This window comes from Mesocricetus auratus, unplaced genomic scaffold (genome assembly GCF_017639785.1).
Source record: "Mesocricetus auratus isolate SY011 unplaced genomic scaffold, BCM_Maur_2.0 Super-Scaffold_100047, whole genome shotgun sequence".
Taxonomy (NCBI): Eukaryota; Metazoa; Chordata; class Mammalia; order Rodentia; family Cricetidae; genus Mesocricetus; species Mesocricetus auratus.
In genome coordinates this window covers 4,158,300-4,183,996 of record NW_024429224.1, presented here as the reverse complement: position 1 = coordinate 4,183,996, position 25,697 = coordinate 4,158,300, and the positions used below count along the sequence as shown (strand labels likewise).

Sequence of the window (25,697 nt, the reverse complement as noted above, 5' to 3'; positions counted from 1 at the left end):
AGAGCTGTTTTCATTCCCAACCTACTGTGCAGCCTTTCTCCCCATGAACTCCTCTCATTCTGCAGTTTCAGTGAGGGCCTGCTTCTACAAGACTCTGAAGGGGACTGCATCAGGCCAAAGGGGCTCGCCATTCTTTTACATGTGGATGGTTCACGGTGGCTGTGCAACCTTGGGATCAGAGAAGTGCTGTGGGAACCCACAGAATCAACTGCATTCCATTTTGACTTAAGGTCAGAGAGTTTTTGCCCACCCTTGCTCTTCCAAGGTGCAACACCAGGATGTCTGGCCTAAGATGTGAATGTAACAGGATGCTTGGTGCAGGGTGTAGTCTCTGCCTGTCCTGCCTGAACAATAGAATACTTAACTCAGGAGACAATTACTTGATGTTTTCGGTATTTAAAAAGGTAATAATGCTCGCTTGTTCTTTGTATCTTGATAAAGAAGTCTTTTGCCTTCTCCCTGTCTTTTCATGGGGTATAAAACAACTGCTAACAATAAACAGGGGCGGTCCAGCATTCACTGGATGCCCTCCTGGCACTATCTCTTGTCTCCTGTCTATTCCTTTTCTCAATCCACACCCCACCCTCTCAGGTACAAACATGGGCAACGACAAAGTGACTGCAGGAGTACAGACCTACATGTCACCTGTATGGTCCCCTCTGATCACAGCAGGGTCAAGACAGAATGTCCTTTTAGGTTCTGACTGCCCATTAGCCACAACATGATGACAGTGATGGTCTGGGTTGGAGGGTGAGAATTGGATCATGTGTGAGTGTGTGCATACACACACACATACACACACACACAAACACACACACAGGAAGATGGAATTCAGAGCCTCGGGCATTTTAGGCAACTTCACTGATCTATATCCCATACATATATATATATATATATATATATAGAGAGAGAGAGAGAGAGAGAGAGAGATAGATAGATAGATAGATAGATAGATAGATAGATAGATAGATAGATAGATAGATAGATAGATAGATAGATTTTCTTTTTCCCCAGACACCTATCCTGGCCTCTGCCCACTCACCTTTACTTGTAGGGACAGGTACTGCATTAATCTCTCTTCTTACCCCCTGTAACTTGGGTTACATATATTTTACATGATATTTTGAAAAGTGACAAAACACTCTGGCCACTCATTGTTCACCTAATCATGATTTTGCAGTGTAAGACTTGGTTGCATTATTCATGTGTATAGCCACAATTTCATGCTGTGCCAACCCCACATGACCATTTGTTTCTAGTTTCACATAGAAACTATTCACACATTTCTCTTCTAGAGTCTGTGTAAGAATGGAAGCGTGCATTTCACAATGCTTCTCAGAGTAGACACAGAAAGGGAAGTGTTAAGTGAAGATGGGCTCTCCCTGAAAACCATTTCCACATTTTCAAAGATCAGATCCTGTGTGACATAATCAGCCCTATTCAAGGAGCTGCTATGACCCATCCCAGGGCACAGCATCACAGGACCTACCTATCCCCATAAGATCCAGTGCTCCAACAACACCAGTGATGCACATGTACACCATGGACTCTTGCGGATCCTTTCAAGGGCTATTGCATCAGTTTGAACACATTAGTAATAAACTCAGAATCACCAGTAATGTGTTGGGTGTTTCAGTAAGGAAAAGAAAATCACTTCCTCTTATAGTAAGGTAACTTAGAGTGAGCAAGCCCATATTTTACTCCTCAATTTTACTCTCCCTGTGTCTCCTGTCATTCCCTGTTGCATGAATCTGAATCTATGCCTTCCTGAATGCTGTCAAGTGAAACTGTGTGTGTGTCTGTATCTGTGTGTCTATGTGTCTGTGTGTCTGTGTGTGTGCTTTGCACAAAAAATCATTACTGGGCTAGGAATGGTATACTTCACAGAAATCTTAAACAGGGGTTTACAAGGGATGAAGTTACTGACTCCAAATGGCCACAAGTGACCAAGAAATAAGCAAACTAGTGCTATCAGTAATGTCTGTATGTTGTCTTCAACACTATGGATATTCATTTTATATGGTTTATTTCAATGTATTTGCTGTTTCCTACATTTATTACCATAACATGCACACACAAATGAACTGTTCCAGGCCAGGAGCACAGAGGAAAAGGAGTATCTAATTCTTATTAATACAGCAATGCATTAATTTAGGTTGTAAAACTGATTATATGTGAAATGCAAAGCAAGTAAAGCAATGCTCTCTTAAAAGCAGGCTAAACAAACACTCTGATTACACAATAGGATGTCCCATCTGGTGGTCTTCAGTTTCTCCTGCTCTGCCTCTATCCTGCTGAGTGGCAGAAGTTACTCTCTGTCACAGGCTCAGTGAGCCAGGGAAGTGGCTGCTTAGTGGCTCTTTGCTTTCATCTGTCTTTACCAACTGTCATCTTAAGAGTTTCCTGGAGAATAAGGAAGTCTTCTCTGCTGTAGCTGTTATGTAGAAGGGAAGCAGGGTATAGCTTTCACAGCTGGGGAACAGCTCATCCCTGTCACATACTCTCTTCCAGTCCTCTGTCTGTCCAGTCACAATATATCAGCCCTATCTCTCATCCTCTCCCCATTAAATCATCTTCTTGCTCATTCCCAAATTTGTCTGGACAGTCCCCTCTCAGATCTGCCATCTTCTTGCTATTTGAGCATCCCCGGCCTTCTGACCACACAAAGACTTTCCATTGGTTCCTTATCACAGTAAATGAAACCTATACATGCTTTGATATCTGATGGTAGGAACTGATGGTCCTCACATAGCTTCTCCTCCTCTGTCTCCATTCTGCTGGGTATCAGGAGTTACTCTCTGACCTAAGCGCAGTAAGCCAGTTTCATCTCAAGCAAGCCCTCCTCCTGCTCTACACTCTACTGCCCAGGCCTCTACTTCTCAAGCACTGCTCCAGTGGCCTATTCCCCAGCAGAGTGTTCCATGGGCCTCCAAGACATTTGGTTCCTGCTTCCCACTTCTCTCAACCACCATTTCCCATCTCCTCCTGCTCTCTCTTTCTGCTGTGTCTTCATTTGCTTCTACCACCCAGTTCAGGAAACAAAAAAGCCAGATGATGGGGAAGTCCTGTGTATATGTCAATAAAGCACTGTTGGCCAATAGGGAAGCGAGATAGGTGGGACTAGGAGTCCAGGAGGACTCTGGGTAGGAGAAACACAGAGAGTCAAGATGTAACCGCCATAGGGATAAGAAGCCCGGAAACTTCTCTGGTAAGAGAAATACTTAGATTAACAATTACGGGGTAAATACTTAAGTCAGAACTAGCCAGTAAGAAACACGCAAGGCCAACAGCTTCATAATTAATACAGCGTCTTGTGTGTTATGGGGACTACAACGCGGCAGAGCCCAGGGGAGGGACCAAAGCCACAGGCAAGGAAAAGGCTTCTCTCTACAAGGCCTGTAGCCAGGGACCTTCTCCCCTACTGAAATCCACAGAAGGTAACATAGCTACATACATCTTCCACAGATCCACCCAAGCCCTAGAGAAAAAGCAGTAAATGGAGGCTCACCTTCTCACCCTTTTCTCCTCGCATGAAGGGTTCTCTCCCCTAGAGAAGGAAAGCAGAAAGCACAGGCTTACTCAGGGGGCATCTGTGCAGTGTGGTATCACCCCAAGATTCAAGCAATTGGATACTATCTCATGAACTATGCCCGGCCGCCTCTGAAAGACGTGGAGCTGTTACTCACTGAATGCGGATTCTCATGAGTGACTTCTCATTTAATTTTCCAATAATTTAACATTACAGTCATTTTCATAACAGCCTTATTAGGATACAATGTGCATACTATACAATTTACCTATTTAAAGTATCTAAGTAGTAATTTTAATTTCCTTAAAGTTAAACAACATAATCACAATCAACTTGAGAATATTTTCACTATTTGCAAGAGCCCAGCCCACTAGCAGCTGCTCCCCATTTCCCATCCCCAGCTCCAGACAAACACTAATTTGTTTTCTATTGCAAGCACAGGTGTAATAATGGTCCCTTTATTGACTACCTCTTCTCACTCAGCAGAGTCTTCTAACGGTTCATCCATGTTGAACCCCACAGCATAATTTCCTTTGTTGTAAATTAATATGGAAATGTACAGACCCAGCACACTTTATTTTCTCATACTTTATATGATGGCCAGTGGGTTGCTGTTACTTTGTTATTAAAAAGATAGCACTCAGCCGGGCGGTGGTGGCGCACGCCTTTAATCCCAGCACTCGGGAGCAGAGGCAGGCAGATCTCTGTGAGTTCGAGGCTAGGCTGGACCGACAGCCTCCAAAATAATACAGAGAAACCCTGTCTCATAAAACCAAAAAGAAAAAAGAAAAAAAGATAGCACTCTGAATGTGTGTAGATGTTTTTATGTGAACGTATACTTGTGTTTCTTTGGATGTATTGCATGGCAAGATTATTCTCTCAGAGGCTGCACAACTCCTCAGCAACAATGTAGGAGGACTCCCATTTTGCTGCATTTCTGGTTGCTCTGGCTTTCACTAGGAGTGAAGTGTATAGGGCTGCAGCCATTGCTGTGAAGTTGTTGATTCTCCTTTAAATTTTATCACTTGTATGTCATGTATCTTGAAGCTCTGTTGTTGGTTGTTTACGGTTATTGTTATATATCTTAAAGAAACCTTAAAGGATTTACTCCTCTAAAGTATGTCTTTTTAAGAACTGCTGTGTTCTAAAGTCTATTTTGTCTGACAATAGTATGTTCATTCCCATTATTTGTTTTCTAATTTCAAAATGTATACTTTCAATCCTCCTTTCTCATTTTTGTGTATTTGTACATGTGTGTCTCCATGTGCGTTATTTGGGGGGGACTAGAACTCGGAGACTTGTATCTGCTAGACAGGCCCTCTGCTATTGAACCACACTCCCAGTCCCCTATTTGTATTCTTGAATATAAAGCATATCTCCTCTAGACAAGACATTATTCAGACATTTCTTTACCCTGTCTCAAGGGCTGCATTTTAGTATGTCTACTTAATATATTTGTTAATGATGCAATTATTGTTAAAAGCAGATTTACATCCATTAGAATAAGCATGTGAGATGACCAGAGTGAAGGAGATATTACAAAACGGTCAATTTCAGGCATCACGGGGGTTCCACTTTGGAAGAACAGAATTCCGGGGGTGGATAGAGTCAGGTACAAGGGTGGAAAAGAGAGGTGCTTTGCCCGTAGCTTGGATGCACTCAGTGCTTGCATTCACCAGGTCTTCACCCACTCTTGCTCTTCACTATGATCAGTCTGGGATGCATGACTCCCATGCCGACCACGACGCCCATTAATACAGAAAAGCAACATCTTACTTACAGTGTCTCCTTTTTCTCCCTTGGGCCCTGGAGCACCCATTAGTCCAATGGACCCTGAATCTCCCTGAAGGGTTAAAAGCAAAACAAACATTAGGTCAGATCCCCCAACAGCTCTCCTAGACTTCTGTAGTCACCGGCTGCCCAGAGTCAACCTTGCCCCATTTCCCTAGGACCAGTCATCCTAGGGGACTGCATTGTGAGGAAGGAAAAGAGGTACCTAAGTTATATTTCCCTCACATTCCTTGAATTTATTCACAAATAGCTGGGCTGGGGCCTGACACAGGCCTTTGAGTACAGCCTTTGTGTGAATGCTGAAACAGTCCTTCGTCGTGATGTCCACCTGGTGCTGAGAAGGCACGTACTAATTCCACGGCATGGAAATTCAAAACCAAGACACGCAGGAAGCCAAGAGGGACAGACAGAGATGGAGAAGGCAGCATGCTAGAGAACTTGGGAGAAGGAGGAGGCTGCTTGTGACCAAAGATGGAATACTGTACAGGAACACGTAGCTTTGTGCAACTCCTGAGTTTGCAAACTTCGTACACAAGAAATGTATACAGTTTACACAAGCTAAGTAACTCCCAAAACCCAAGTTTTAAAGCCAATCAAGTTATAAGGATTAACACAGGATTAATTTAATTGCCTTTGGAGAGTAGAGCACATGAGTTGTGGGTCTGAGCCGGGCAATCCTGCCCCTCTTTCTATAAAATTTTAGGCTGAGAGGTGTAGTTCTTGGCAGGTCAGCTTGAACATCACGCCACTAGTTCTTATTGTAGCACCTTCATCTGTCTCCAAGGCAACTCTGAGGCTGGTGGAACAGTAACACACCCCCTACCTGCCATGCTCCCAGGAAGTTAAAGCAAAGAACACTATGCCATGCAGGTACTGACCTTCTGACCAGGGAGTCCCACAGGGCCAGCAAAGCCCCTTTCACCCTGCAGAAAGAAAGACAAGAAGAAACAATGAAGGCCACATGATAATTCTCCCCATCTCTCAGATGAGCTAACTGCCCACTCCAGGGGCTCCAAAAGTCGTCTTGTGCTAAGCCAGGTTGGTCAGATAGTTGAGCAGGAAACTGCTAACTTCAGGTAGAGTTCTGTTCCCCAACTGCAAACCTGCATGGACAACTTTCAACATGACCTCCCACTGCAGCCACTGGAGGTCAAAGCTATAAACACACCCAGGAACAGAAAGGGGAATAGTACATGCTCTCTTCCATACAAGGGAGCTAAAGATGTCACACACACAAATCAGAGAGTAGGACAAGCGGTGAATGACAAGGGAAAAAAGGAAGCACGGAAGGAAATCATAAGAGCAACATCATGCTCGGCACAGAGTCACTGCTCATGCTTTAGAAGAAGAGCAGGTGTCAGCCAGGGAAAGCTACTCAAGGACAGGAAAAGATGTTTCATGCAGAAGGTGCTGTATCTTCAAGTGGCCAAAGGTAAGAGAGATGGCCCCTGCAAGAAACCAGTAGTTTTTCATTTGACTGGCAACTGACAGGGAGAGAAACTGAGGCATAAGATTAGAAGCACTGTGGATGTGGCCTGGGTCACAGGAGGGTAGGAGTAGTGAAGAGACATCCTTAAACAATCCAAAGGAGGCCAGTGGAGAGCCAGGCACTGGTGAGGAGCTAGACAGTGGGAAGATGAGTGGGAAAGGAAGCGGATGCCTCTTGGGACTCTCAGCACTGGTGACAAGCCTTCATGGGCTCAGCACTGATGTCAAGCCGACTCTCAGCACTGGTAACAAGCCTTCATGGGCTCAGCACTGGTGACAAGCCTTCATGGACACAGGTCTGGATCCAAGGGGAAGCAGTGGCCTGGGGCGGGTGGGTTTGGGCTGGGCCTCCTGTGTGTGCACAGTGGTGGGGGAGCAAAGCCTCTCTACAAGCTTTCCCACGCAGCTCTAGCTGAAAGTGCTTCTCAAGGAGACGTGAGTTTAGACGGCGGTCTCTGAGGCGTCACTAGAACGCTGCTCAGCCTGCCTGTGCTCATCCCATCCCTTTCTTCTGCCTGATCCTTCCCTCACACAGACACTGGGAACGGGGCATCCCGATGCCACCTACAATCTGACAAAAGCCCAAGCTCAGGGGATAAACAGCCGCTCGTAAGTTTAGCCAGTGTGGAAACTTCACTTGATGAGGAGCTCACTGGTGACCCAGGTCTTCCCAAGAGCCCGGCTCTCTGCATAGAAGAAGAAAGGATGGAAGGCGTGGATAATAACAGTGAGGGAAGAAGAAAAGGGAAGAGGACATCGGCCAGATGTTTTCTCGGTCCTCAGACATCCAAAGTGTCTGAACCAGTTATCTTCAACTCTGATTTCACTTGGGTCTGGATGTCCCTAGAACTAGGCAGAGCCTCACAGTCCTCCTGTGTGCTGGCACCATGTGGGTGGGGACAACCAGACATGGTAGACTAAGACACTGTGAGTACTGTCGGGAGCGATCATTGATCATTGTTATTTAGAACCTCTTGCATATATTGTCAGTCTTTTTTAAGAATGGTCCATCCCCTCCCCAGCTTCCTAATGAATGGAACTTGGGCTCACAGGAAATAGCTGATGGCAAGAAGGAAGCATTCCACAATTAGATCACTTAACCCCTCCCTCTGCGACCCTTTCACCTTGCCAACACCTGCTGTCTGCTCACCTTCAGTGGCCTGGTTACTAGGCAATGACCCTGCTCCTTTGATTACTCCGCCCTACCTAGTTTTCATATCCTAAACCACTATACAAGGGGCCTGAGAAAAATAAAATCTCGCAGCTTGGTGAGCCATGTTGTCTTGCTGTCCACTTGTCTTGTCTCTTGTCCCGTCATTCCAGGTTCCCGTGGGATAGATCTGCATTGTGCCCTGCTGGCCAGAGCAGTGTACCAGTCCAGAGGCTCTTCACAGAGACTGCGCCCAGACTGCTCTGCTCCTTGACAACTTTATTCCTACCGTTAATAAGTGTGTGTGTGTGTGTGTGTGTGTGTGTTGTGGAATATTAGTTTAAGATGTGTTACATTCATTTATGCTGTGGAATATTTATTTAATGATGCAAAGATCTGCTGCATTCTTTATGTTGCATTGTTTGACTCTGTAAAGCTGTGTTACTTTGCCTGCCTAAAGCACCTGATTGTGTGACTGGCCCCTGGCATCTTCCTCTCCTTTTCTCTTCCTCCCTTCCTCCCTTCCTCCCTTCCTCCCTCCCTCCCTCCCTCCCTCCCACCCTTCCTCCCTCCCTTTCTTTCTTTCTTGCTCCTTACTACCCTCGCTAAATCTTGGGTATAAACAAAGAATTTAATGAGCTCGGTGGATAGAGCCATGGATGTTCACAAGCATGAAGCATTTTCTAAAATGTAAAATGATGCCCAAATCTTTATTCATAAACAAACAGCCACACTCCCCTACAAGCCCAACTTACTCAGACTGGTGAGAGTGGCAAGAACGGTGGCGACAGAAATAACAGCCACAGGCCAGGAACGCATTATTAGCTTCAGGAAAACATGAATTAGATGGAAGCCTGAACTTCCCTTCCCATCACGCATAAAAGTAAAGACACAGGCATCCCAAGGAACACAATGGTGGTCTGAAAGCCACTGTGGGCCTGGGGCCATCCTGGCCTGGTGGACAAGGTGTGACGGGAAACTCCTGCCTCACCTCACTGCCAGAGTAGGCCTGTCAACCAGTCTTGCCTGCTGCTCTCAGCTGGGACGCTACAGGTGGGGGACTGAGGGCAGAAGGTGGAACTGGGGTGGACTACCTTCTCTCCAGCTGGGCATGAGCAGTTGATGGTCTTCAAGAACCCAATCTGTTCACTGCCAGGACTGGGCAGCTCTGCAGGCACAGGTGGAGGCTCTGTCACCACGGTCACCTGACACTGGAAGGAAGGGACAAGAGGTCAGAATATGACTGCTACCTGGTGAGGACCATGGCATCTAGGATTGAAGGAACTGGGCAGACAAAGGGAGCCAAGAGCCCCCGAGGATACGTGAGTGGGCAGGACACATCTAATAGCAGGTATCCAACTCTCCTAAGGCCTTAAAGTGGGTGGGCTAGGCAGCCAAGTTATAGACACTGGCCAGCTTAGCAGCCTAGAGGAACCCTCAGCCACCTACACACTTCATAGCCTTACCCCTCCTCTTCCTGCCCTCCCTAGAATCTCTCCGTTTCGGCTGCCCCTTCTTTCCTTCCTTCCCTCTCTCCACACTTATATGCAGGTGCCTCCAGGTCCCCAGACCCTGCATACTATAGGAGTGCTAACAAGAGCACAATAATGGAGCCCTTACTGTGTCCCTGAGCCCTGGCCACCAGGCTCACCCTCCAACCCTGGGAAGCAGGTTCCATTCCAATCCCATCTTTTAAGCATAAATTGGAACCAGGGTTTGGGGGAGAAAGAGGGAGGAAACGGGATGTGAGGAGTGGGTGACGAGGCCTGAGGGGTGCAGACCCTGCGTTCAAAGGTCTAGTGGTTCTACCCTTGGCTCTGGGGCCATTGGTGTCCTGACCACCATCCTGCTGCCTGTCCCAAGCACTGCAGCTTCCCGCCCCCCAGCACTGAACAGATCAGCCCACTGTGATCTCCAGGGCACCCTGCAACCTCTGCCTTCTACACTTCCCCAAAGCCAGGTCACACCACTTGGCTACAAACTTTGGGGCCACCCTGACTGAAGCTTTGATTAATTGGTTTCCTCAGGCTCATGCTGTGTGTAAATAGAAGTAAAACATGAACCCAGAATTCGACACACACTGGTGGCCAGTGCCGCCCTGGCCTCAACTGCTATTCTCCAAACCCTGAATACCTCAAGCCCCATATACCATACACCTCTCCAGCCCACTCCGCATGTCTGCTCACTGGACCCGATGGGATGTCACAGCAAGTCTCCAGCTCTGCATGCCTGGCGTCACAGTAAATCACAATCCGCTGCAGGTCGAACTGGGAAGGAAAGATGAAGAGAGAAGGAGCTGGAATCTGGATGGTACGAGGCAGCTCACTTGCTCCTGATCCTTCCCACCCTGGCTGTCTTGCTGGGCTGCATGGGTGCCGTCTAGAGAAAGTCCCCTTGCAAAGGCGGCTCGAGGAAAGAACTGAGCCCACGCTTGCTCCCACTGTACAGGGTTCATGGCCTCGGCCACAGCCACAGCCACAGGCACACCCCCTATCTGGGTCACTACCACTGCAGACAACACAGCACACTGATCATGGCACAGGTTCCAGAGAGAATCTCAGTGCGTCCCTTTTCTCACCCTTCTGGGGCATCTCCATACAGTAGCGTACATGAAATTTTGAGATAAACACATCCTGTAATATCCTGTTCATTCCACCTATGATACCCTCTTCGTAGACTCAGGAACTTAAAACATAAAGATCCCAATGTTTAAGAGTTAACAGTGAAATGTCCCCCACTCCCTGCCCTAACCCCCCCCCACACACACACACTCCGGCCTGTGCACATGGCAGCAAGCTGTAAAGTGACAGAAGACCTGAAATCTGTCTGTTTTGGGGCCCCAGGCTCTTGTGGTCAGAGACTGGACTGTAGAGCCATTGCCTCGAGCTCTGGTTGAGGGTCTGCACAGTCAATGTAATTCAGCAAACTCAGCCTGGGCTCAGTTCATCCACAGTCCACTCTGCTTCCCATGTCTCCCTTTTCCGGACTGACATGGGCCTCTCCACGCACTGAGCTCTTTCTGCCCCGGAAGACTCCCCCCTCCCACTGTTCACAGGCAGGCTGCTCTCAGCTCCTGCCTCCCTTCTGCTGGTCCGGTTCAGGCTCACCCTCTCACCGTCTGTCCTCACAACAGCACCTGCAATGCAGCGCCACTGTGTGCTTCCTTTGCCCTCCAGAACCCATGTTCCCTGCTGCAACAAAATGTCTGTTCTCCTTTGTCTCCAGCTCCAGAGGAGCCCCCGACACAGAACAGATGTGGCCCAGGCCAATTGTCAATGGCAGAAAGCACCTTTGGCAAACAGAACTGCCCGTGTGGGGCTGGGGAGCCCTCTGCTTCTACCGTGTGCTCATCAAAGCACAGCCTGTCATGCCACCTGATCATCCTCAGAGGGACAAGAGCACATCTACGAGTGTCCCTGTCACTTCCTGTTGAGACACCATTCCAGACCAGGAGAAAATGGCAAAATGCATGTTCTTGATTTTGAACAAGACCAGTCTTTAGGAGACAGCCTGCTTTCTATGGTAGCCGTGATCCACTGACCACAACTGGGCTATCAGAGCTGAGGTTGGGAAGGGCCCCATATTCCCACCACTACCTTTGATCCATGTTACTCCAGGAACCTTAACCCTCCCCCCAGACTGTCTCTCCAAGGCCCAGAATCTCCACATGTTCCATCATTCTGGGCCTCGCTCCTGTCTGGGAGGCATAAGCTATGACTGAACTATCCCCTGGGTCACTCACAGTTCCCGGTCTCCCACCATGTCCCCATCCAACGGTCCTTTGCTGGCTTTGGTTGTGGAAATCAACTAGGAAGAACTGAAAGCATGAGTTGGGCCCTACTGGGCTGCATCTAAGGCTCAGCTCAACTCAGCTGTCGTGTTATCTGGTCTTCCATTTGTCCCTCAACATTATCATTAGGGCTCATAGGATACAATGCCTGTCCCACATCAAGCCTAGATAGGCTAAGGCCTCATCCCATTGGATCTAAGGCCCCAAACCATATGACCACAAGTATGCTAGCCCATGCTGTGGTAGGGATATAAAATATATTGACTCTTCCTCCAAGCATTTAACCAAGAAATGCAGCTAGGGATGAAAGTCAGAAGCCCCAAGATTCCTTGGGTTTTGACACCAACAAACCTTTCTCACTGAGAGAGGGAAAGGAGGGAATGAAAGATCCTCCCACTTAAGGAACCAGTTCAAGTTCCCACACCCGGGGTGTTGGATAAACAGGGGCACTTCCTGGCTGAGCAGGATGGACAAATTCAAGAGTCAGGGTAGGACCCAGACCTAGTTCCTCAGACCAAATGACAAGGACTGAACTGAAGAGACTGATCTGAATTTACAACGTGGAGCAGGTCCCTCCATCTCTGTGCCTGACTTTGCCTCCTAAGTAGGATTAAGTGACATCACAGCTGTGCGATGTTGCACCAAGTGAGGCACTTAGAGTTTAAGTTACACCATACAAGGTGTGCTGCCTCCGGGGTCTGTACCGGCCGTACAAACCAAAGTGGAAGGGTAACAATCATTGCCCACACTGGAGCACTGGGGTCTTTCTGGTCCTTTACTTAAAACCTGGATCACCTGCGTTTGTGTTTCTCAGAGCCACTTTAAAGCAACTGAGCCAGACGTGAGGCCAGTGGGAACTGACCACAAGTACGGGTGCATGGTAGACTGGGTCCCGGGATCCTCCACCCATGGACACCTCTCCTGAGACTCTGGAGAGACGCAGAGACCTGAGAGAAATAGGCAGGAAAGGGAAAGAGAAACCTGGGGCCTCTGGGAAGGGACAGAGACAAGAGCTTCTGAGTTCTCAGGGTTCTACAGCAGATACCAGCCTCGGAGCCTAGGTCCTACACCCAGGAGCCGCCCCCTCTATGGGTCTGAGTAACTACCAAGTCACCAGCACCAGCTCACTGTCTCAGCACTCGGCTCTCAAGATCCTCACTGTATGCCAGCTCCGCACCCACTTGCTGCTCCTGCACACTGTCCCAGCTAAGACCCCTGCCTCTTGGCTCTGAACCCTCAGACTGCCTCCTTCCCAAGCACCCTCCCCCATCTCTCCATGAACTCCTCTCTGCAACAAGCAGAGATTGCTCAGGCCCAACAGTTGCCCTCTTTAGGTTTTTGGGACAAGTGTCACCTACAGGCTGATTTCCAGGATTTATCCAGTAAACCTTGGATTTGTTTCATAACTACCTATCTCTTCCTCCTGATGTATCAAACTCCTACTTTCTGGCAGTACTGCTCAAAATAGACGCAGTCTACCTTGTAGCCTTTACCCCCTAGGCCTAAGTTAGCTTCCTCTAGGAAGCCACCCCACAGACATCCCTCAGTTCCCTCCTCACAGCTACCACACTGGTTTAGTTTGGACACCCATTCTTTAGGTTCTATGATACATGATGCCAATGTTACTGTGGCATCCACTTAACCGGACTGAATGATCCCATAGCTCATTAAATTCACACATCTTTCTTGCTATTCAGGGTCAGCATACTGGCAATCACATACAGAAGACAGAGAAGCATCAGCCACCCATTGCCCAGACGAGCTACAAAAGCACACAGTAAGCACCAAATGGGTGTTCTGATGTTGATGCTGTGATGCTGCTTTGCTGCTGCTGCTACTAGCATGGTCTAGAGGGACCAGATTGCCATGTAAAGGATGCAGAACCTAGGGCCTGTGAGCCCTCCTCAGGATGGTGTGGCACTACCTGAATATGATTTGTGGTTCTGTATGTATTTGACCCAACTCATTAAAGTACTGCTGTCCCTTGGTACCCTAGTAGCCTCCCCGTAACAAAATCCAATGATGTTCAGTCCCATTATTTTAAAGATGACTAGTGCTTGCATGCCAATAGTATGTTTCCTTATAGGCACCAGTATCACCAATGCCCAGCAAGGAGCCTAGAAAACAGAAGGATCACAATGTGTATACAATGAGTGGATGGATGGATGGATGGATGGATGGATGGATGGATGGATGGATGGATGGATGAGAAATGTGGATTCCAATATGCAGCTTTCTGAATCAAGTGTCCTCCCTCCTCAGAAAGTCCATGCTGATGATTGACAAGTTGATGATAAACTGGAACTACAGACATGGAGGACACTAAGGCACCTAGATTACAGAGTCCATTCTGATGGCCCTGGCGCTAACCACAAGAGCCCCTCAGGTACTCACATCAATGGGCACACTGTCATAGAGACGCTTGCCAATCACCGTCTTCCCCTGGATGTCGATGTTCTCCCTCTCCTCGATGGGCAGCGTCTGAACCAGCACACAGTCAATGTAGAGGGATACGTTGTGGGCCTGGATGCTTAGAGCCAGCTTGTGCCAGTCACGGTCAAAGAGCTCATCAACCTGGGGACCTCGGAAAACCACCCTGACAGCGTCCTTCATAGCGCCCACCGCATTGTACTCAACTGCCTTGTTCTCGCCGTCCAGCCGGATTGAGACCTGTGGGGACAGGCAAAGAGAATCACTGAAGATCTACTGCATCGGCTGAGCATCATGGGACAAAGCAAGGACAGGAGGGGGAAGGATGGAGTCGGTCCCAATAACGCTGACACATTCAACGGTGACTCTCTCACTAAGTTGCTCAGGTATCTTTCTGGGCTTCGATTCCTCCTCAGCATGATGGCATCAGCAGTCAATTTGCAGGCTGCTGAAGCCTGTGCAGTAATTAGCTTGACTGTGCTCATCCACTAAGCAGAGGTCATGTACTTAGCGTGTGAATGGGCTACCGAGGTGTTTGTGATACTTCAAATAACCAGTGAAAAGGGACTGCGGCATGACACCCCAGAAATCCTAACTAATTTGAGGGTCTCTGAAGACCCTGCCCTACCTAATGTAGATGTCAAGTGTCAGTCTGAAATCAGATGGGTAACTCCCCCACTCCCCAAGTCTCATCTAGAAGATTCAATTGACCCTCTACGAGCATGAAGCCTCTTGACCCGTGAGGCCCTTGGCTATCCAGGTCACCTGTGCACACTCAGCCCTTTGCAAAATCTCCTGGACAGGGAAAGCACCCTGGGTTGTCTAACCTTTTGGCTCATCTGGGCTACATTGTCATCTTCAAAGCTCATGCTCAAGAACCAGACAATCAAGTTACCAAAAACAACAACAACAACAAAATCAAAACAACAACAAAAACAAAAACGTCACACAAAATAACCTCATGTTCTAAGAATATTTACACTTCTACGCAGGGTCACATTCATAGTGGCCTGTGGCTGCACTCAGGACACCTCTGCAAGGAAGGTCACTTTTGTTTGCTTCTGGGGGATGAATAGCTACGTTCGCACCCATTCTCTCATTTCTTCATCCCCTCCATGATGCTCACGGAACATGTTGTGTGTGACAGGCAGGACAGGTATCAGAAATGCAGCAGTGAACACATGCAGACTTGAGCAGTGCCTGAACTAATGTCAGTCCTCATCTGTCCTAATTCAGACTCCATGCCACCACTTCCTGCCGTTGTGAATCCAGGGCTGCATCAGCACCCCCTTGCTGGTTCCCACTCCTCTTCCCCCGTATCCCCACTCTTAACTCCAGCCACAACATCAGGGTATATGTTGCCTGATCAATGCAAACCAGAAAGTCATTGTGGGGCTTTGTGACCTTGGGTTATTTAACTTCTGTGCTTTCTTCGTTTGTAAAATGGTATTGAAAACAGCACTTCCATCATAGGCTTGCTGAGGGAAAAATAAATAAGCATGATTGCACGCAATTTACAGAGTATGAATATCCCAGGTTCTGCTCTAAATCTTAATTACAATATCTTAACCACATGAGATCACACCCAGAAACCGTAGTCTTTTCTAATGATCCTGGTTTGCTTTCAATTGCTCTGATAAAGACCATGACCAAAAGCAACTTGGAGAAAGGGTCTATTGCATCTTATAACTCCCAAGTCCCAGATCATTACTGAGGGAACCTGGAGGCAAGAACTGGAGAGAGGCACGAAGGAGGACCACCTCCTGACCGTCTTCCTGGCTCGCTCAGCTTGCTTTCTTATACAACCGGGACCACCTGCCTAGGGATGGCATCGGCCACATCAGCTAGGCCCTCCCCAATGAAATTAATCAAGACCTGTCTAAGGTCGATCTTATGGCGATATTTCCTCAGCTGGGCTTCCCGCTTCCCAATGACTGACGCTTTGGTCAAGGTGATAAAAATTTAATCATCATACCAGTACACGAATGCCTTCGGAGTCTAACAAGTGTCTCATTTTGATTGATATATACTTACTTTCCTTGACAGTCCTACATAACAGAGGAAGTTATCCTGGCTAGTAATTGTGCGTACCTGCACACCTGTTTATTTGAGCCCCCTTTCCCATCCTTTTAAACAGACACTTTGTTATTCCCTGTAATACCAGAGGCTAGAAAAACATGTGATACAAGGTGGCATTCAGGAAAAGATGCTGAATGAATGAATAAATCAATAAATGAAAAAGCAAGAGGATAAAGGTGCCTGTACAGTGCAGAGAATTGACCAGAGTATTCACAAAACAGCCCTAGTCTTCTAGGTTCTGTAACTGGAGTTCTTAATTGGTCTAAGTAACAAAAACCCAGAGTCAGACATAGAGGGAAATGCTGAGAGATCAGAGAGAAAGATCAAACCACCTCCACACCTTACCTCCTTAGTGTCTCAGCAGACAAGAGAGCGAGTTTCTGTTTCTCCCTGTTTATATCCTGTTTCCGCCCAGCTAGCTCACCTCCTGTCTGTCTCTACAGACCTCCAGATCTCCATGCTTAGCTAATGGCAAGTTCCATTCTCTGACCTTCAGGCAGGCTTTATTTGTATGAGGAAGATATCACCACAAGGTTCCCCTTTTGACTCAACCTCCCTCCAGCACAACTAAGGGGTACCTCATATGTCTTTTAATTGGCTCACCTGCATACGTATTACTAGTGTAGTGAATGGCCAGAAACAGTGGGCTCCTCCCTAATTGCCTAATGCAACACACGTAGTGTAATTGTTTCATGATTGAGCACACTCCTCCATTTCCTCAGGGTACTCTCACAGACCCCAATCCTGACTGTGACCATCTTCAGAACTCCCAGAAGACTTCACTTTCCCTCTAACATTTGTCTCCAGCAAGCAAGAAAGAAAGCCAGGGTAGTCAGAGCCCCAACACTGGCTGGGTGACCTGGAATCCACTTCATCTCTCAGACGCATCAGCCAATTGTGGTGGCTCTATTTTCAAGCTACATCTAAACTCTGGTCACTCCAGCAGAAGGGGAACAACAGACATGGCAGACACAGAGCGCAAAGCTCTGCAAACGCCATGAAAGAAAAGATCCAGACTGTGGGGGTGTTATGGGCTCACCCCCAGAAGAATGTCATGGCAGAAGCCCGGTCCCACCTTACCAGACCGGAGAAATTGGAGATGCAAATCTGTGGTTAACAGGCAGTGATGGTAGACAGGAACACAGGGCTGCCAGAAGCCTGTCAATGCTTTCAGGCTCCCACACATAGGAAACTGGATCCCTCCACAGTTAACACTGAAAATGAGTTTGCACCTCTGTGTGCAAACCCACAGATGCTCTGGGACAGTTATTCAACAGAACTGGAAGACCCAGACAGGCTGAGAACAAAAGCACACAGACTTGGGGCTTTAACTGTGTGGGTTCAAATCTCAACTTCTGCTTTTACTGTCTGTCAAACAGGTCAACTCCTGAACATCTCTGTGGCTATTTCTATTCCTCACTCTGAGATGGGTATGGTAGAATCAACCTATATCTAGGATAAGGAGGAGGACTCAGTGCATTTAGAATTGTGAGACATCTGAATTGTGCTATGAGCAGATCTGTGTCAGTCAACAGTGAAGAACAATGTCAAAGCATTCTCGGACCACAGCAGAGTCCATCCTATTCTATTCTATTCTATTCTATTCTATTCTATTCTATTCTATTCTATATTCTATCCTAGTCTATTTGGTTGGAATAAGTCCTATTCTATTATACCCTATTCTATTCTTCTCTTCAACTCTATTCTATCATTCTATTCTGTTCAAATAAATCCTATTCTATGCTATGAAAATAATTCCTATTCTATGCTGTTATAATAGACTAAAAGTAGTGGCTGAATGTCCTAGCCATTGTCCACTTCTCCTCACAATGTTCCCATTTACTTATTTTAAGAAAAGAGAGGAGCTGCAGAAATGGCTCGGAGGTTAAAAGCACTGACTGCTCTTTCAGAGGTCCTGAGTTCAATTCCCAGCAACCACATGGTGGCTCAGACCACAGACCATGATTGCTGGAATCAAAATACTTGGAAAACTGTGTTTTGTTTTAGCCCCATATGAAAATTGAGAGAGTTTCTCTCAGCTGAAAGTGAAAATGTGTACACATGCATGTATATTTCCAAAGAGAGGACAAGGTTTGGGGCTCAGCCTTCGAGCCCTGAGAACAAGTGTATTTAGGTTTGCTCAAGAATGAAGGGTGTTCTTGTTTTCCTCTCAGACTGATGCCCTGTGTTGATGACCTTGGTTCTGAGATCTGTTCTTCCTCACTGGGCTGCATGCTGCTAAGGAGCTGTCGAACTGAATGCTAATACTCTCGAGGTGGGTAAAAACAAACATTTGGGACTTCACATGTGAGAAGAATTGAAGATGACCTTCATTTATCCAAGAGATCTACTCATGAAAGATCCTATCATTCATAAGACTCTGCTGATGCTTTGCAAACATGATTTTTTATTAACACCTGACTCTTCTACTCTTCTACCCATGATTCTTGGTAAGGATTCCCATTTTTCACTTTCAAGCTAAAGAAACTGAGACTCACAGGCAATCCTACCCCATGGCCCACACCAAGAAAAGAGGAGATACAGTATTTAGCTCAGGTCTACCTAGCCCTGAACCAGTTCCTTCCACTACTTTATGAGGTCACCCATAGGTGACCATAAGACAGCAGAGCACATGGTCACTTCTCTGTTTAGTCAGAAAATCTCAGAGGATGGTAACCGAACGAGATGTCAAGGGAGGGAAGAGGAGCTGGGTCTATAGGTTCTTTGGGGCTACCTGTACTAGAACCCCCTTCTGTTTATGCCCAGAACTGCGTACCTTGCCAAACACACAGTGGTCAAGACTTCCTGGGAGCAGGACCCAGCAGTTGCCCAAAAGAATGGCAGCACTGCCCATACCTGTGGGATGCCATACTGGTCGATGACCTGCCAGATGTACCAATCTTCTTTCCGAGATGTTTTCCGGAACCGGAAGGTTGTGACAAAGGCATACTCATCAGGCAGACCTTGGGGAAACACATCCCTGAGAATAGAGAGACAGACATATGGTACCAAGATTACTGAGGACAGTGGGGAGCTGGCAGAGGAAGCTTCCATGTCTGCTCAGCCACTAAGTCCCCCAAGGATGCCTTCAATATCCTCTAAGATGTACTGGTGCCTCCTACTAAGACTGGTGCCTTACTGAGACCTTCTATTGGCCAGCACTGTGGCCCTTTCCCTGCCTTTACCCCCATCCTCAGTGCTCATCTACTGGCTCCACACTCTCTGATGACAGAAGGCCAATAAGTGTTAAATGACCCCCAGGAATGCTTACAGTCAAGACTGCCAGCCTTTGCCTTTTCTGTCCTGTTCCTGTGTTTCTTATACCAGGGATCCTATACCAAGCAGCTATAGTCCCAGTGTATATCTTCCCAAAACCTATGTGCTGAAAACCCGATGCCCAGGTAGTATATGGTTATTATTAACTCATGAGAGTGGAACCCTCTTGACAGATGAGTGTTCCTGTAAGAGAAGCCCCTCAGTCGTTCAGCATTTCTGTCACAAGGTATTACTATGAGAAGACACCATCAATGAAGATATGACCTTAGACAACTATCCTCGAGCTCTTTAAGAAGCTTCTGCCACTTATGAACCATGAAGACTATAGAGCACTGTCACTAAGACGCAGCTCATCCTCTTACAAGTTCAGTTACTAAGGAGGTCTTCCTTTCTTCCCCCTCCTTTTCTCTACCAACAGAGTTCTCCCATCATCATCTGCATTCAAAGTCCCTAGGCTTGTGAGACCCTTGTGAGAAAGTCTGATCCCCTAGCTCCCTATTCCCTAGCTCCTACCACAAAGCCCTCAGCATAGCATGCTTCCTATCGGTGCTCAGGAATAAAGAACCCCAAAAGGTGTCAAATACTGTCTTTGAGAAAAACTCTTTCTTTGTCCAGGCCAGGCTAGTATTCGCAGAAGACACTGAAAGTAGCCTCCAATTGCAGTGGAGGACACCAAGCCACATGCTGCTCCTCCCTCTGAATGGCAATAACATTCCTTCTACCCCAGTTGTGAAAACAAAGGTGCCTCTAGACACCACCAGAGTTTGCAAACATCCCCTGGTGGATACATTAAGGAGATGTGGCACGCAGAGTTCACATCCAGAAGGTCTGGTCTCTCCACATACTTTTTCCTTAACCACCAGCCAGCTATTCTTTTCTTCTGCAGAATTTGTCCAGGAAGGAGCCAAAGTCTGCCTTGTAGGTGGAAGACTGCCTCTGGAAACATACACAGCATGGATTTTGCTGCTGGAGGAGATGGAGGCTGTCTGGCCAGACATCCAGGAAGGGAAGTGGGGAGATATCTGGGTTCCTGGTTCTTAGATTTGCAGATCCTCGAGGATCCTTCATGGAACTACAGAAATTATGAGCTAAGACTGGTCCTAACTGTCTCCTCTCTCATAGATTCAAACTGAGAGGTGACACAATTGTTCAATGTCATCCTCGGGTCTAGGAAATCACTAAGGATCATATACAGACAGGAGGGGAAAAAACCTGTCGCTGTTGCTCCTAGGCTTCCCTCAGGAGTGAGGAACACCTTTAATCACCGTGCACGTAGAAGGACTTAGGACGTCCCTACCTGAAACCTTTCCTTCTTGTTCATTTCCTTCATGGATCTGTCTATTGTTTTCTTTCTGAGCACACTTTTCTCTTATAATTTTGAATTATCTCAACAGGTATAAGTAAATGTGCCCATTCAAACAAAATATTCATGTGTGCATATACAATATACATATATAATGTGTATATGAGTATGCACACACATACAGAAAGAGAGAGAGATAGGCAGAGACAGAGCAATGAACAGACACATACCTACATACATACTGTCCTGGGGAGATCAGTTTAATCAAGGGTGGGAAATCCAAAGATCAGTTCTTTCCATAAATAATGTAGCAGATAATTGCAGAGCAAAGAACAAGGCTTTGGACTTCAAGTACCTGACAAGGAGGCCAGCTTCTGTTATCTATGAGATTTGACAAGTGAGTGCTTTCCCTAGAGGTTCAGATGCTGGACGGATGAGTGAGAGCAGTATCTACCTTGTTCACCTCATGTTGGTATAGTGAGAATCAAATGAAGAAAGATGTGTTAAAGAAATGAGTGATACCCGGGCGGTGGTGGCGCACGCCTTTAATCCCAGCACTCGGGAGGCAGAGGCAGGCGGATCTCTGTGAGTTCGAGGCTGGGCTGGACCGACAGCCTCCAAAACAATACAGAGAAACCCTGTCTCGTAAAAACCAAAAAAAAAAAAAGAAAGAAAGAAAGAAAGAAAGAAAGAAAGAAAGAAAGAAAGAAAGAAAGAAAGAAAGGAGTGACATTGAAAGTGGGATATCTTTCCATTACAAATAAAATTAACCTGCAAATTAAATCTTATGTTTATAAGGATGAATACACTTCAAAGCACTAGAAAATGAAGGGAAACTAGCCTTTCTTGAGATGCCTGAGTTGTGAAGCTATGCCATATGAAACAGAACACACAGTAATCCTCACTCAGGAAAACGCCAGTGTTGCATAAGCTAACCTCATCACCCAGAAGCTGTGCCCAGTCCTCCATCCTGTAGAGTAAGAGCTTAAAAATGCTCTGCTGATTGACAGGTGTCCCAGGAGGTCAAGACATCTCTAACAATGAGAAGAGTCCTGGGTGAGGCACCCACCATATTTGTGTAACCCTCCCCCTTTCCTTCTTTCTCTATGAAACTGTCCCCTATGGTGAGACTACACGGCAATCTCTGGGGCCTTGGGGAGTAGATCAGTATTTACCATGGTGTATGAATGAACTTTGGGAACCCATTCCACATGCAGGGAAGCTCTCTCAGCCTGGACACATGTGGGAGGGCCTAGGCCCTGCCCTGGATGAAATGACAGACTCTGGAGACCCCCCATGGAGGGCCTCACCCTCCCTGGAAAATGGTGTGGGGATTGGGTGGGGGGTTGGGAGGCAGGTGAAGGGGGCAGGGAGGAGGAGGGGTGGGAGAGGGAGCTGGGATTGACATGTGAAGCAAGCATGTTTCTAATTTAAATAAAAAATATATTGGGAAAAAAAGAGTGTAGTTTGGAACCTGACCATCTTTGCATTTCCCTAAATGAGCCTGAGACCAGGTGACTCACATCACCCCAAACATCTGTGCATCAGTGCAGAGGAGGATGCTCAGTAACTAGGAGGTCAGAGTGCAGCCTCTGTTCCACAGGTGCAAAGATGGAGCTCAGAGAGGAGTCATATCCTGTATTCTCAGAGAATGCAGGTCCAGGGCCATGGGTGAAGTCACGCTATGCAGAGTCGGCACTCGAAGGATGCTTGGTGAACAGTGCTGTGCTCCAGCCTGTGTTCATAACTCACTTCGGGTAGCTGAATTCTGCCTTCTCTCACTGTAGTCTAATCATGCTCTCAGGAGACAGCCACCAATGCCCTGCTATAGGCAATGATTAGATCAGCAATGGGACTCTGGAAGAGGCCAAGACTTAGGTTTCTCTCACAGCATCTAATGAAGCGATGAAGACAGTCTGCAGACCGACTGCGTAGTTTGATTCACTGGCCTTAAGTTCAATGCAGGAATATGTTGTGAGGAGCACAGAGGAAGGTAGGGTTTCCCAAGAGCAGCAGCAGCCTGGCGGTTGAACTATACTTGAAGGATGAACAGAGCATGTATCCAGGCTAGAAGGAGGGACACCAGCAAAGGCGTGGCAGTAGGAGGGAGTACCTGAGCATATAAGGATCAATAAGGGAGGTCTGGGTCAAGCCATGAGACTCCAAAGGTGATCCCAAATGCCAGTCTGCCCTTTCTGGCCTCCGAGTCTCAGAAAACGCAGGAGCCATTAAAGAGTTACAGGATGGAGGAGGGGTGCAATGATGTAGGAGTATCCTGGCTTTCAGACTGTCTGTCTGTTTCCAGGCAGCGCAGAGCACTCACAGTGGGGTCACTTTCAGCCCTTCACTGGAGACGCAGCAGGATCAGACACTGGACAGACACCCGCAGCATAGGGACACAAAGCAGGGAACTCATCTCAGGTGGAAGCAGAAGAGAAATGAGGCATTCGGTAATACATAAGCAAGGCACCCAGCCAACATGGAAACTGGATCTTCCCTGGCCAAAAACATTACGTGATCCTAGTAGATAGACATCTGCTAGGTGAGGCTATGGCTGGTCCACAGAAGGTGATATTTAATATAAAATGGCCTTTCTTTAATGAGCTGAAAGAAAACTGCATCTATAAATGGATGATTAATGTCAAATTAACAGATGAACACAAAATGAAGAGAAAATCGTTAGTGCAAAGATCATGGAGCTGCAAAGAACTTCCTTAACTTCTCAGACCAGACCTTCACCAGGTACCAAGTGTGTGACAGCTCAGCTCACTGCTGATTGAGCAGCTGTGACTGGCTGCACCCTGCTTCTCAGAGCATGCAGCTGTTCTGGAGAGAGAAATGACCACTCACTCAGTTTTGTGCACCACGGGGAAGGAACCCATCCGTACATAGGAACTCTGTGCCTCATGTTCTCTCCTCCCCAAGATTTCCTTCACACGGAACAAATCCATCAGATCAAAACCTGTGCAAACAGAAGAATTGGAAGTGAGTTTAGCAGAAGAGTATGAGAGACACATGAACAGTGTCTTTGTTTCTATTGCCATGAAGAGACACAATGACCATGGCAGCTCTTATGAAGGAAAACATTTCATTGTGGTGGCTTGCTCACAGTACAGATGTTTGGCCCATTATTGTCACGGCAGGAATAAACAGCGTGCAGGTAGACATGTTGCTAGAGGAGGAGCTGAGAGTTCTTACATCCTGACTCACAGGCAACAGGAAGTGGTCTGAGACACTGAGCATGGCTTGAGCATATGAGACCTTAAAACCCACCTCCACAGTGACATACTTCCTCCACCAAGGCCATACCTACTCCAACAAAGCCACACCTTCTAATAGTGCTACTCCCTTTGGGGGAACATTTTCTTTCAAATAACCACAAACGGCTAGTTCACTCTCTTCAAAGGCAGTCCCCCCACCCTGCCTCAAGGGGTGGGGACTTAGCTATAAGAACACATGTTGGGAAGGAAAGAATCAGCTGAGCCATGAGCCTTGTAGCCTCAAGTACAGGGCCAGCATAATGCAATGGGGAATGCAGGCACTGGCTGGCCCTCCACACTGGAATGTGAGAGCCAAGACCATCCTGGATCATGGTTAAGTAGAAGACAAACAAAGGTGTTCAGGTTTCTCCTGCTGTGGAGACCTCTGTGTTCCAGAAGCACAGGTATACATGAGGATCCTTTAGCACAGTTGTTTTCAACCTTCCTAATGCTGTGACCCTTTAATACAGTTGCTCATGTTGTGAAGAACCCCCCAACCAGAAAATTATTTCCACTGCTACTTCATAACCATAGTTTTGTTTCAGTTATGAATCGGAATGTAAATACTTTTGGAGAGAGACATCTTCCAAAGGGGTAGTGAACCACAGTTTGAGAACACCAACAACTTAGGGCTTTCCTTCATGCGGCCATATTGCTGTCTTTCCCTTGGGTCTTGCTTGAATTGCTGTCTGTAGCTTTGGAATCTCATGATTTTGAAGAGAGAAAGATGAGAGAGACATAAACTGCATTTGCAGTACTGCGCTAGCAAACGGTGAGCGTTTCCACTCGCTTTTATTTCCCTGTCAGCTTAAAGTAAAAGAATAGTCGTGGCCGTGGGCTGTGGACCTGGGGAGTAGTGAGTGTGGCAATGTGAGTGCAATTCTTCTCAGACGTGTGTATGAGAGTCCGGCAGGTTTTGTGACCCACAGAGGCTTCTGGTTGTTGCTCAGAGGACAATGGAGATGCTTAGATCTTTAGCAGATGAGTCTGTTCCAACAATGACAGGAGACCCTAAGTGCACACCATTCAGCAGCAATCCTCACCACTAATGCACGCATCCCTCCATAGTAAGATGCTTTGATCAAGTTGCCTTGGCTAATATGGAGAGCTAGAAATCTCTGCAGCCTAGGCCCACCAAGCCTCCAGAGAGCAATACTTGTTCTAGAGGCTGACTGTGTGATAGAATTTGGACATGGGAGCCCATGACACTGTACGCCTTGCTTTGAGCTTTAACTGAAAAAGCATGGAGGACCACCCCAAATGTTGACTAAATACAAGGTGCTCTGCATAATCCTTAGCCCTGGATGACAGAATGAACACTCCTTTCCCATAATAAGCTCTGACGAAAACGAGCAGATGGGAGGGTAAGCTGGGTCTTCCCAGCACTGGTCTCCAGGGAAACTGACTGACCCGCTTTGCCCCTAGACATTAGTTTCCCTACCTGTAAGCTGTGTGGAGGTTGCAACTGCTCACCTTTCTGCGTTTAGTGCCTGTGACTATTCATCATGGTGTAGTTTGCCTTCCAGGGACAGGGCACTTGCTGTGCAACAGTGCATTTGAATGAGCACACCTGGAGACCCAAGCTGACAAGGTGGAATGAA

General features: G+C 47.1%; 1 protein-coding gene across 2 annotated transcripts in view; it reads right to left on the bottom strand.

Annotated features, from left to right (window-relative positions):
• The window catches only part of Col22a1 (collagen type XXII alpha 1 chain), a 258,039-nt gene that overhangs the window by 180,960 nt on the left and 51,382 nt on the right, over nucleotides 1–25,697 (bottom strand). For both annotated transcript variants that reach the window (XM_040735687.1, XM_040735686.1), the window contains exons 5-12: nucleotides 23,687–23,798; nucleotides 19,114–19,237; nucleotides 14,143–14,418; nucleotides 10,145–10,225; nucleotides 9,053–9,169; nucleotides 6,199–6,243; nucleotides 5,310–5,372; nucleotides 3,509–3,547 (exon numbers count right to left, since the gene is read on the bottom strand). In XM_040735687.1, coding sequence (XP_040591621.1) covers nucleotides 3,509–3,547; nucleotides 5,310–5,372; nucleotides 6,199–6,243; nucleotides 9,053–9,169; nucleotides 10,145–10,225; nucleotides 14,143–14,418; nucleotides 19,114–19,237; nucleotides 23,687–23,798 — 857 coding nt within the window. The remainder of the gene's footprint in view (nucleotides 1–3,508; nucleotides 3,548–5,309; nucleotides 5,373–6,198; nucleotides 6,244–9,052; nucleotides 9,170–10,144; nucleotides 10,226–14,142; nucleotides 14,419–19,113; nucleotides 19,238–23,686; nucleotides 23,799–25,697) is intronic.